General features: G+C 49.1%; 1 protein-coding gene across 1 annotated transcript; it reads right to left on the bottom strand.

Moving 5' to 3' along the window:
• Positions 1-1,291: 1,291 nt before the first annotated feature.
• On the bottom strand, positions 1,292-8,807 carry LOC100905094 (xenotropic and polytropic retrovirus receptor 1). The gene is made up of 12 exons (XM_029111460.1): positions 8,613-8,807; positions 7,061-7,112; positions 6,713-6,920; positions 6,595-6,603; positions 6,256-6,449; positions 5,837-6,160; positions 4,118-4,416; positions 3,820-4,003; positions 2,927-3,127; positions 2,456-2,759; positions 2,137-2,352; positions 1,292-2,041 (listed from the first exon to the last, which is right to left on the bottom strand). The coding sequence occupies exons 1-12, from the start codon at positions 8,679-8,681 to the stop codon at positions 1,972-1,974; spliced, it is 2,130 nt and encodes a 709-aa protein (XP_028967293.1). The 5' UTR covers positions 8,682-8,807; the 3' UTR covers positions 1,292-1,971.
• Between the last annotated feature and the right edge of the window lie 3,551 nt (positions 8,808-12,358).

Below are 12,358 nucleotides of genomic sequence, written 5' to 3' on the forward strand. Positions count from 1 at the left end.
CATGTCGGGTTGGAAGTCCGTAGTTCCGACCTAGATTCCACCGCTCGGAACTTGACCGAGGAGTCCTTCGCTCAAACCAGGACCCCCCAGCGAAAACGCCAGCAAATCATCCCGGATAAGACCCAGTCCCCCGGAAAGTTGCCAAGGAGAAGTGCACTCGAAGTACCTCACACGGCGAAACTCGTCAGGCTTGTCGAATCAACGTAGAATCGCGAAGGTTGCCCCAAGCATCTCCTCGTCTGCGTCAAACCTCTGAGTGCTCACCATTAGGTCCCGCAATCATGATTTACTGCATTGGAGCTCTGTTCCATCTTGTGTGATGGACAGTCTCAAGCGGCGGCCCGACACGGAAAAGAAATAGAGTCAACACTCACGGCGGTTGAGGCGAGAAGGAAGTCGTTGGTGCTCTCCCGAGGAGCCTCAGTGCAGAGTGCTTCCATGATATGCATGCAATGAAGCACACCGAGATGATTCGGGACACGGATCTTTTCGATGTCCCGACAGTCACAAACTCGCGAGAGCGCCGAGTTCGGATCGCACGGTTCGCTTGGGGATCGCCCGAAGTGTAATGGGTTGCTGTGATGAGCAGAGCTCGAATGAATTCCCAGGGAAACTCTGGAGGGAACAACAAACACTCTCATTGTCGCTAGCGTTGTCGACGACATCCCCCTAACGAAGTCCTCTTTCGGATGCGCTCGAGGATTTCTGAATCTGAAGCATTGAGCAAAGGATTCCGAGTGGGACGAATTAGTTTCGAACAATCCGCTTGTGCTCGATCCCGATCCGACCTGATTCTGCTGGGTCAAAGAATTTCGTACAGATGCGTCTCGGGACTTCGGATGTGGGATTCATTCAAATTTCCCCAGAGAATTCAGAGAGGGTATACAGAAGTTCTCTCGAGGCGAGTAGACTAAATAACCCTCTCTCGAGCCCGTCATGACATCGGTTTCCGTCCGCAACAGGAATCAAGCCTCGACTTTCGTTCGGACTGATGAATGAGCAATGAGCACAGGGGGCCGCCTTCGGTGCGAAAATATCCATTTTCGTGAGTGTCTGTCTCTTTATTAGCGATTCGCTGTATCACATTCGACTGAAATACTATATGAATATATATCTATGTACCGTTTAATCTATATAGGCCCTCTGTTTGTAAATCCGCTATTTGCCTCTCCTATAACATCCGTCAGTCGAAAGCCAGAACACTGTGCCTCGGCAGCTTTGGTATCAGCGTAAAGCTTGTTCGGGAACATTGACCAATGTCGAACAACAACTCGATTTTACACCCGACCGGAGTTTCCTCGCGGTGGTCTCTCCTAATTGCACTTCATCATAAGAAAGTGAATGATTCTTCATTCGAACGGAAGGAGACATCAAGGGTCGCTCAGCCCGAGAAGCTTCCGAATAGTTCAATGAACACGCTCGGCCAATGAAAAAAGAAACACTCAGCCGATATCCTGATACCTTAGAGTAAATATAAGGTCATACCGGGAATAGAACAGCTCTCCGGGTATTGAGTACTTTGCCGCACTGATTGCACCTGAACTTCCGAGAGCATCGTCGCCATCACATTAATTGTACCCGCGATCTTCGAAGTGAAACAATAGATTCCTGAGAGAATCTCGAACCAAGGACAATCGTAACATGCGGAAAAAGATTGAACGAGATACTCAGAAGGGAACTTCGATAGCTAGAATTCGAAACTGATTGGAGCGAGTGTCGCTCTGCATTTGTACTAAATGAACACGGGATTCGTCACGGGCGTATCTCAACCATGGACTATCGAGTCGACCTTCCTCGCGCCCAGTGAGTGGGACCCTGAAGTTAGGGAAGATGCGCAGAGATTGTCTAGGTTGGATTCTGTCGGAGTCGAGACGCACGGCCGTGCATGACTCGATCTCCAACTCGATGGAGATGGTTCTTTACAAGGTTTCACAAGATGACAGATGAGATGAAATCGGCTTTAGGGTCCGATCAACAGTCCGTGTGACCATCAGAGTCCTCCAGCAACAGTCGGGTCTCTGCCGCGTTTCCTTTGTTTTTCCTGGAATTGATCGCGACGTTATGATTCCATGCCTTTGAAACCTTCGCCTTGTCTTGACATGGGAGTTACCTCCATACGAAGCCCTTTGTGCTTACTTGTTCTTCTTCTTGGTTTTCCCCGAAGGATTGCCTCTGTTAATGACCCCGTTCGGCTCGTCCATCATGCGTATAAGCATTTCGGGATTCACTCCCCCGGACGAGCCCCTCTCGAAACTGTCCAAGGGGGCAACACTGATGTCACGGACAGCTCTGAATTTACCGCAATTGTTCAGATGCTCATTTTCCAAACGGAAGAAATTCCAAACGAAACGTCTGAAATTAGAAGCTCCAAGTTTAGTATTCCCGATTCCGCCGCAGTTTCTTAGTATCGGAGCTCGCACTGCGAAATACTCTACGTGGATATGTCGGAACTTACCTGAAAACCTCTAGAGGTGAGAGAATCGTCAGCATGAGATCTGCGTGTATCAATCCCAATTCGGTGAGTGACAGAGAGAGGGTCCAACCGAACCTCAAGAGTAGATCTGCTACGATCGCAACGTAATAATACCATACGCTCGAGTAGACGATCTCCTCGCGAAGAAAGCGGTTCTCCCCTGCGTTGGCGTCGAACAGACCCCAATCCATCCGAATGTCCCACGTATATGTGTAGCACGAAGAAACAATCATCGATATGACCCACAAGTAGAAAAATGGATTCGAGCCCAAATTATCGTACTCGGCTGGAGAAAAAAGCATCGATGAAATTATTTCGATAGAACCTTGCCCAGGACCCGTCGAATTCCCCCTCGCGAAAGTCAAATATAAGGTCTGGGATGATTAGGAGAATTATGCCCGCGAGCTCCACGAGGTCTTTCTGAGAATTCCTGGCGTTTGCAGATATACTCACATTTGTAAAGATTGAATAATGTAGAGAATGTTATCGTGAAAAACGTAGTTGAGTATTTCCCCGCGTTGACTAAATGGGGGAACGCTTCCTTAGTATCCCGATATCGTCGCAGACACTGCGCGAAACGAAACCACGCCGGTAGACAGGACAGCATGGGTCTCAAGATGATGTTCGCAGGACTTTTCATGCATTTGAACGCATCTGAATCGAGAGAACCCTGTTAGACTCGCTTCAATAGAGACACTACTCCGGAAACACGCCATGCCGATGTTGCAATGCTCCCAATCTCCGGGGAACCTCTTCAGAAATCATAACGGCCTATACATAGCCTCTCAGCTCAACATCCACTTGCAGCATAAGCGATCAGATCGAAGGAGTACACTCGGATATAACCGCGAAAACAAATAGCGGTGTGCGGAAAATTTCGATGTAAATCCTGGATGTAAGGAGACTATGGGAAACCAAAAATTCCGGAGCTCTTCCGATGTCAGGTAGTTTGGAGAACAATTCTCGCAGCATTTTTACGAGCCCGTTAAAGCGTCAGTGCTTCAAAAACCCAAACGGAAACGGAACATTTTCGGAAAAAAATCCATGCAGTGCAATGCTCCTGACAGGTGGGAACATTTCCGAGCAGCTAGACTGTAGCAAGTCCTGTGGCGTCAAATCTTCTCCACGATGCAATTACCGCTCGGAAGAAGGTTGCGAAGCTCAACCGCCATTGAGCTCGGATCTCAAGATAGCCTTTCACCTGAAGCCACCTCATCGCCTGAGCTTTGAATTCATCGACGGAAATAGCGCGGAACGCCGATGGGACGCGATCTCGGCGTTATGAATAAGGTCATCAATTTTCGAGGAACGATTGGCTTTGAGGAAATCCGAGGCGGTGTTCGTACCTTCTTCGAGCGAGATCAGTGAAGGCACTTCTTTACCCGTGTTCTCCATCCAGTTGAAGTCCGTTGCGAAAAAACACACGAAGTACTGCGCATCAGTGAAGATCGGAACGAGGGAGTTCAATTGATCAGCCAGCCAGAAATCGGCGAAGTTCACGTAAAAAAACGGAGCGGCGAATATCCGACCCTGCAAAAATGATCGCAATTTTCGTTCTGCTCGACACTGTCTCCATGCACCAATTTCGCCTCGTATGCAGTCGATGAAACGGTAGACTTGCTGCGTCGGCTGAGTGAAACTTACCAGAACTCTTAGTAGCCAGAATCTGGCATTGTGACGCAACGTCTGAGTGGGATTCAGGAGAAAAATCAACATGAACAATACGAGTGCCAATGGGTTGGCATACGTTGGAATACCTAGCGACTGTGAGTATAAGAACGCAAGAACCGAGACAGTCCATAATACGCCGAAAATGGCAGCCATTTCCATGAGATGTTGTTCGCTCAGATGGTTCCGCGGATCGAGTTCGAAAATGAGAACGTGGTTCACCCCCGAGGTCCTCCAGCCGTAGACATTGATGCCGATCAGGAAGAGGAAGATCACTGCAATAAGATCGAGATATTGTTACAGAAAGCCTCCCTTTACTCGGCTTTAGATTTGGTGGAGTCGCTGTAACGCGCCTTTCTCGATAACATCGTGCCATGTCGAATTCTCGGCTATCTCTCCATAGAGCCCGCCACCATGAGCTCAGATCCGGCTAGCTCCCGAATCGCAAACGGGTGGCCATATTCGGCGGGCTCTCGCCCGCCGAGCCTTGATTCCGACTGACCGACACCTCTCATCCGTCATCAGCTATTTCTCGATTCCGCTCTGGTTTCTCAGCTCAATCTGTGCCTTCCCTAAACACGATTCCTATGTTTCGGGCTCGCTTGCATAGACGATGGGGAGTTCCAGGTGGAGACAGGGGACCGCTTTGCTTTTTTCCATCAGCTCAGCCTCAGCGACTCTGATCCACGGAAATATTCCGGGAATATTTCGTTTTGCTCTCTGAATCACAAGATTCGTCAACGTTTCCATCTCTCCGATAGCTCGCGAAAAAAAGTGAGCGATGTATTCGCGAGCAGATACTCGTCCGCTCATCTGTAAAGCGCTCAACCAATATCTACAGCCTCCCACCAACGAGGGAGGAAACTCGTTACGGCTTTGAAACGAAGCGATTTGTGAGCGCGTTCCAGACCGATCTTTCTCACTCAAGGAGAGACTTTCAGATGCTCAAAGCGGGCGAACGGCGGACGGACGGACGGACGGACTCTATCGAGCCAGAGCGACCGCAAAAGTTTCCACGAGCGAACAGCAATGAGCTCGTGCTTGTCAAAACACTTTAGCGAGAACAGCGTCGAAGAGATCTCCAGAGAGAACCTATACGTCCAGCGTGCGGGGCAGGCGAATCATACCGACTTCATATTCGAGCTTGGCATCGAGATAATATCGCGGTTCCGAACTCTCCGAGCATGGATAGCTTGGGGCCTCAGAAGTGACTCCAAGTGGGAGGAAGAGATACCGACGTATTGCGCAGTACAATAATTCCTCAGCTCAATCGGCGTTCGGAGAAAACCGCCTTCTCCGTCTGTCAAGTCGATGTGTAAAGAGCAGCACTTGATTTATGACGGAACTCGAGCTGACGATTAAAGTGGGACCTGTTCGGAACAACGACTCGTTGGGGACGGCTGACAAGGATACGAAGAGAGACTCATCTGAATCACAAGGCCATTGTCAACGAAGCCACTTGAGTCAGATTGGCCTGATGGCCCAACATTTGAACAGACGGAACAGAACGCCTCGCTGTTCGAAACCCAGCGCGATCGTGAGGCCGTGGCTACGGCTAACTATCAGTGGCTGCCGAAACTTCCCCGAGAATTCGTCCCCGCTCGACTTGTTCGACTCTAGATGGAGCATTCTGTATCGAGATTGGCTGACGGACTGGGGATGTCCTGAGATAGAGAATCATACGCTCTGACGTACCAACGAGAAAGCTCCCTCTGTACAGCCTGAAGACAACCCTCCAGTCATTCCGAGTCTGAGTGTAAACTGCCGACAGCGCGACCGCGATCATGAGGATGAGGCACGCGCCGAGAAAGAACCCCACTTTGAAGGTGATCCAAGGAGATTGTTGATCGTTGAGTGGGGGTACTCGCAATCGTTTCATGGCTTTCTGTCGATCGCCTCCTTCTAGCTGACTCGTTACGAGAGTTTCGACCTCCTGAATGATCTTGTCGATGTCTTTGTTCGTGTAGAATGTGGCCGTCTCGACGTAGGTCTGACGCCATTGTGCACCGGAATTCGTTCCTGGAAATACACAGATGACTTCTCATCTATTTGCGCTGAGGGTGAATGAGAGACAAGAAAATTCCTGAAAGTAAGATCGGGACGACCGTACTCACCTAACAGCTTATCGTGTTTCTTCAGTATCTTTCTGAATCCTGTGAAGTTGAGATTCTGATAGTTTTGGAGGAGTATCAGCGAGAGATAAAACTCTGAGAAGGCGAGCTTCAAGTCGTGAAGTTTCCGAGTGTGCGATTTGACTTCCTTGGCTTTCCGATCGAAGGGAGCGGCCAGCGTCGTTAGCGCCACGCTTCTGCAAGGATGAAGACGGTTCGAACGATGGAGGCAGAGGTCGCAAAAGAGGAAAAGACAGCAATACTTATTGTATATTCGCTTTGACATTTCTCTAACGTCCTGGCGAATCAGTGTTTAGGCTCGAGATGATCTACGATACTCACGCCGCCTGTCTGTCAGCAAGCAGGATGGGAGTGAAATTCTTTCATTAGAGATCGCGCTTTCGAGGAAGAAAGCGAATTTGCGGGAAGCTCTAAGCTTCGATGCCTAAATGGAACTCACTTGCGTTTCTGGTCGAACTTGCTGTGTCCTCCTTCTACTTTGGTTACGTAATTGTAGAGTTCAGCTTTGAGGTTACTGAACTTCCGAGTGGCTTCGGCCAGTTTTTCGGCGTAAAAGGTATTGATTTTCGACAGCTCCTTATCGCAATACTGCAAGAAGTCCTCGTCGAAGTTTGCCAGGTATCTTTCGATTATGCTCACTTCCACAACTTGAATGGGAGAAAGTGTGAGTCAGGATCGAATGGCGGTGTCATTCCATAAGATCAAATCAGTTCCGAGATCTGCCACGAACTCGAGACAGCGCCGAATCATGTCATTTTCGTATATCTAGAGTTTCCACGTTGATTACCTTCTGCGGATGGAGCTCTCTCGATCGCATCGTACAATTTGGTCTTCATCTCCTGTAGAATACGAATACAGAAATGATTCCATAATTAGACGATGCTTGGATGTGTCGATCGATTTGCCGGCTCAGATCACTAGCCTTCGACATTACATAAGCTAATCTGATCTGAGACGGCGTCCCGTGCGCCTCTGGCCGCTTTGGGTCTCCGCGAACACATCTACTTGATTGTCACACTCCGATGGAGGCTCAAGATTTATGTTACACGGGCGATTTGCTTGACTGCCCGGGATTCGGTAGGCCCAGCTCCGAGTTTGACGATGAGTATCATTGCGATGGCTACCGTCGGAAAAAAAGAACTCAAGACCTCATAAAGTTTATGGCTGTACCAGGCCGCGGAAGCCAAATTGTTTTAGTTCGAGAGACACTGGGCGAATGGTGCGAATTAGATATATGCCTCCTACGCTTCCAAATGGAAATATCTGATCATGAGGTTTCTTGAGCGCAGACCAGGGCAGCAGTTCAGGCATTGGATCTCCATCCGCTTCGCCCGATTCTCGACGGGCGAATCAGATCATCAGAAGTATGGTGCTTACTCAGAGCCCTCTTGATGCCTTCCAGAATTCCCTGTATGGACGACTCTACAGTCTGGCTGAATCGGCCGATCGTCCTTCATGCTCGTGATGAATTTATCCATGCTTTTGCGGAACGGTCTGATTCTCACCGTTCGTCATATGGAATCGTCTCCCGACATTTCGCAGGACAAGCCACTTCTAGTGTAGCTCGGTATACGATCTCGCGACGGTCATCTGAGCTCGGATTGGCGACACCACGACTCCGATACTCCGAGTCCGCCGAAGGCTGCTCAATACGGACTGTTGAGGATCGTGCTTCTAGAACCTCAATGGCCACAGGTATCAAGTCATGAGGTCTTCTCGAGTACATTGATCGGAAATGACATGTGATCCAGATAGGTGAAGGACAGCATATGCTCACAAGATGAGTCTGACGAGATGCTGGCCGATGGTCAGGGCCACAATGATAACAACTGACCTCATCTGACGGAAATCAGAAATACAAATCGCCGGGGGAGCCATCGCGAAGTGCTCCGCCGAATTTGATCCGAATCCATGGGGCGATTATTATTAGGAGGTCAGATGATCGCACTCATTTTCCAAAGTTCTCTTGAGTGGTATCCTGCGCGAAATTTCGCAGCGACTCTTCCCCAAAGCGCTGCGGCCGGAATCTTGAGTCGAAATTCTTCGAGGCAGTTGGATGATTCCCTTTAGACTTTTTCCTTTGGACAGTCAATCATCGGAGCGCATAAGAAATTCACTCGGAATTTCCGAAACAGAATCCGGTTCGCGCAGGCGGGGAAACGCCTTCAAGCAGCATATTCAAAAAAGCAGTCCCTACGGATTGAGAGCGTGACGTTCGCTGGAGAGCTGGATCTCTCCATCCTCCGCAGACGCTTTATCGCATCTCTCAAGTTGCCTCGGACCTTGAACTCCAAGAAATGGAGCTGTTCTCTGATTCACTGACTTCTCTTTAGACCCACCTCGTAGAGGATGTACTGTTTCCGCCATTCCGGCGTTATGTGCGCTGCGAGGTGCTCAGTAAACTTCATATTGCCCTTCTGTTCTGGAGCCAATACACGGCAACCGAACGGGACCGCTTCACCGTAAGCACATGGTACTCCACTGGTCACTTCCTCCAACCAGCTCCTCCACTTTACTTCTCTCTCATAGAACAACTATCTGACGGAAAGAGGAAAAGCGCGGGACTTAAACGACGGAAGGTGGAAGGGAGACTCCGGAGATTCGAGAGCAGCTTCCGGGGTTTCGAGCACAGATCTTTGAGATGATTCCGTGTCATATCTTCCGGCGTGGTTTCGCGTATGCATCTTTCGGAGGCGGAGCGCTCGAGTACCGCTGTCGGGTTCTCGCGTACAGATCTTCGAGGAGGTTTCGCGTGCAGGTCATGCGCCGTGGTTTCGCGCGCTGATTCTTTCGAAGGGTTTGAGACAGGTGTCCCACAGACTTCGGAGCGGAGCTCGATGGGGTGCTTATTACGTCAAGCACGGGAGAGAAAAGCATCTTCGGCCTCAGGGGCACTTCACCATGATCATTGAGATTGGAGTTTGATTTTCGGACATAATGATGAGATATATGCAGTATGCCAATATATGAAAACGCACAGGAATCCGGGCCCGAATGATTGGGTATCCCCCTTATATAATAAAACAGTAAGCTCCCGACTCGCCGTAACATTTATCGGTGCCTATTCCTGCTCGCTCCCACTCAAAATTACACTGACAAGATGCGGAGCCGCCTGAAGGAGTGTAAGATGTAGTTTTCGGAATATGTATATATGTTCTTATCCGAGAAAATCACCTTTTTCCACCCCGGTCCGAGTGGTGTTGTTCGTCACGGCCCTCTCCACTAACTCTCTCCACCAAGCAGTTCGCCGAGTACCATCCCGCTGCCCAAGTACTAAACTACTATGCTATGCTGTTCTATGAGAAGTACTTCGCCGAGTACCATGTATACATGAAGCGCTTCACAGCGAGAGGGAGAATGGCAGGCTGACATTCGATCCGGATGAACCTGCTATATCACCTTTACCATTCGAACTATTCTACGAGAGCTGAGATGTACTTTTCGGAATGTTTGATCATGTTCTTATCCGAGATCCACCAAGCAGTTCGCCGAGTACCATCCCGCTGCCCAAGGATTAGCGACTATGCCATGCTATGCTATGCTGTTCTATGAGATTTAGGATGAGATTTAGGACATATACATGAAGCGCTTCACCGCGAGAGGGAGAATGGCAGGCTGACATTCGATCCGGATGAACCTGCTATATCACCTTTACCTTTCGAACTATTCTACGAGAGCTATGCTGTCGTCATCATCATCGATTTTCTTCCTCGAACTCTATTATCTTTTTCTTTGCTAAACAGCTCAAGCTCAAGAAGCAGCGCACGCGGGCAGCCGTGAGGGCGCTTCGCGCCCTCACGGCTGGTGTAGTGTATAAGAGCTGACGAAATACAAAATGGGATCGTCAAACCCGTTCTGACGCGCGTACCATCGATGAACTTGCAATCTCCATTGCGAGCGGAGGAGTTCATTCATGGGATATAGTCTCACAGCGCAGATCATTTAATCTTCTGGAAAGAGTCTTTGGATCGGGGCATTAGATGCTTTCCAATATCCTAATGTGTTCTAGCGAGGCTAAAGCGTATATGTATCCTTATGGTATCTCAAGAGGCGCCCTGAATGTTTGCGCCATTACGTATACGTCGCGAGTGTCGCCAAGCGAATAGGGAGTTTATCCGATTCTTGCAGGCAACAGCATGGGAATATCTGGATGATTCATGAATATATGAAGAATTCATGAATCCAAGATTCGACAAGATTTAGTGGTGAAACCCCGGCGCTCGGAGCCTACGCTCTCGGCATTGGTTCCAGTGAGGGTTTCCGACGGCAAGCCCCGCACAGGATGCGGTAGCATCCTGATGAAATTCAGGATAAAGTCGAAGTTCGAGCATCCTCGCCAATTCCTCACTCCCCGTCCCTTTCTTGCTCGCTTGGCTTGCTCGATTGTGTTGAATCTCAAGGATTCTGTCAGCAGCGGCAGGCCAAATCGGGTCACAGACTCTGGAGTCCCTCAGAAATCGATCGGATGCGTCCATCTTTGATGGCTCGAAATACAAGCGATGGCAGGGGTGATCAAATTTCATTTTCCGGCAACTCGAGTCGATTGATCGAGACGATCTTTGAGACTACGGCACTGAATAATCCTGGCTGTATGAGTTCGAAAGAAGTCTTGGACGTCTGAGTCTCTAATCCTCGTCTTCGGTACCATTGTGTCTGATAAAATATCATATTCCGATTTCGAATCTACGGAGTCTACGAAGAAATTAGATTCTTGAGTAGACTCCGAGATCGTAGCGTCTCCTGCTCCCGAGAGTCCTAATATTAAGTCCTTGAGCTACAGAAATGCCAATTCTGAAGCGCCTGTGAAGTATTTCACAAGGTTTGCTATGTTTTAATGATCGATTTTTTAATTATTTTGGAGAGTTTCAATAAACAGATGAATGGGGTGCCACATTATACCGGGGAGTGACATTATACCGTTGGAGATCCAGGTGTTCACGATCGCATTGGAGCGGAGCAGAAGAAAGGTGAACCTATCGAGATTCGAACCCATTTCCACTGTGATCTATATCTATAACATGAACGGTTGAGACAACGGAGACACTCCGAACCATGAATAGAGTCGTTCCGAGATCGCTCTCGTTCCCGTCACACAGTCTGATTCGTGAATATCTGTAGAGTGCTCGCGCTCATAGGTTCCGGGACTTGCCGAGGCTCCCATCGCGGGAGCGGGAAGGGGAAAGTCTGACGCCGTAGGTACTCTCACCTCTGCCCCCTTCTCTCTTACCCGGGAGTAATTAGATGCATCAGAGATAGCAGTCAACGAAGTTCGCTTCCCATCTCCTATACCATGTATATTTGTCGTTGATGCCGACAGATAAAACTTCGATGAAATAAAACGGAAGCGGAAGTTCTGACGAAACCCATCTCTTAGCTGTCATTTATGTTGCTCTTGGTATCGTGTCGAAATCGCTGACCATTCATCAGATTGAAGTCTCCTTTACATATGATGTTCAAATTTTCCTTTGTGCGACAGGCGATGAGGGAACTATTTACAAACATGTCGCTCGATTGAGCATTTCTCCGAACATCGCATCGCCAGGGATTTGTCACTATACGCGAATATTAGTTCCACTAATATGAGGGGAAGTATCATGAGCTTCTAGCCTTTGAAGATTCCTCTTGACTCGATCCATTGCATCAAGATGCGTCAGCGACTCCGCATTCTCCTTCTGTATCCAAGGATTCTCCAGGTGCCGTCGAGCGAAATGGGCCGACATCGCGAGTTGCAGGAAGCACGTTTCTGCCCATAGTTAAACGACGTCTTGGTACCAGTGGCGTACGCGGCATTTGCCTCCGGAAGGGGGAGGCTAGATCGGGTCCCGCATGGGGCTGGAATGTGTTTTGGGGATTCGCTCCTATTCCATCTGAGAGGAGGCTCCAGCCCGTTTAGTTCTTTCTCTGCGTACGCCTCTTGTCTGTACACCCTCGTATGACATGTTCCCCGCATCTAGCGACCCGCCGATAATTCCGGGTGAGTCCGGCATTTATCGATTTAGTGTACAATCCGATGATCTTGATTGCGATCGGATTGATCGGATCCCGATTGCGGGTAGGTCGGAGAATTGAATTCATCCATCTCAGA

The sequence above is a fragment of the Galendromus occidentalis genome, unplaced genomic scaffold, assembly GCF_000255335.2.
Source record: "Galendromus occidentalis unplaced genomic scaffold, Mocc_1.1 scf7180000077442, whole genome shotgun sequence".
NCBI classification, from domain to species: domain Eukaryota; kingdom Metazoa; phylum Arthropoda; class Arachnida; order Mesostigmata; family Phytoseiidae; genus Galendromus; species Galendromus occidentalis.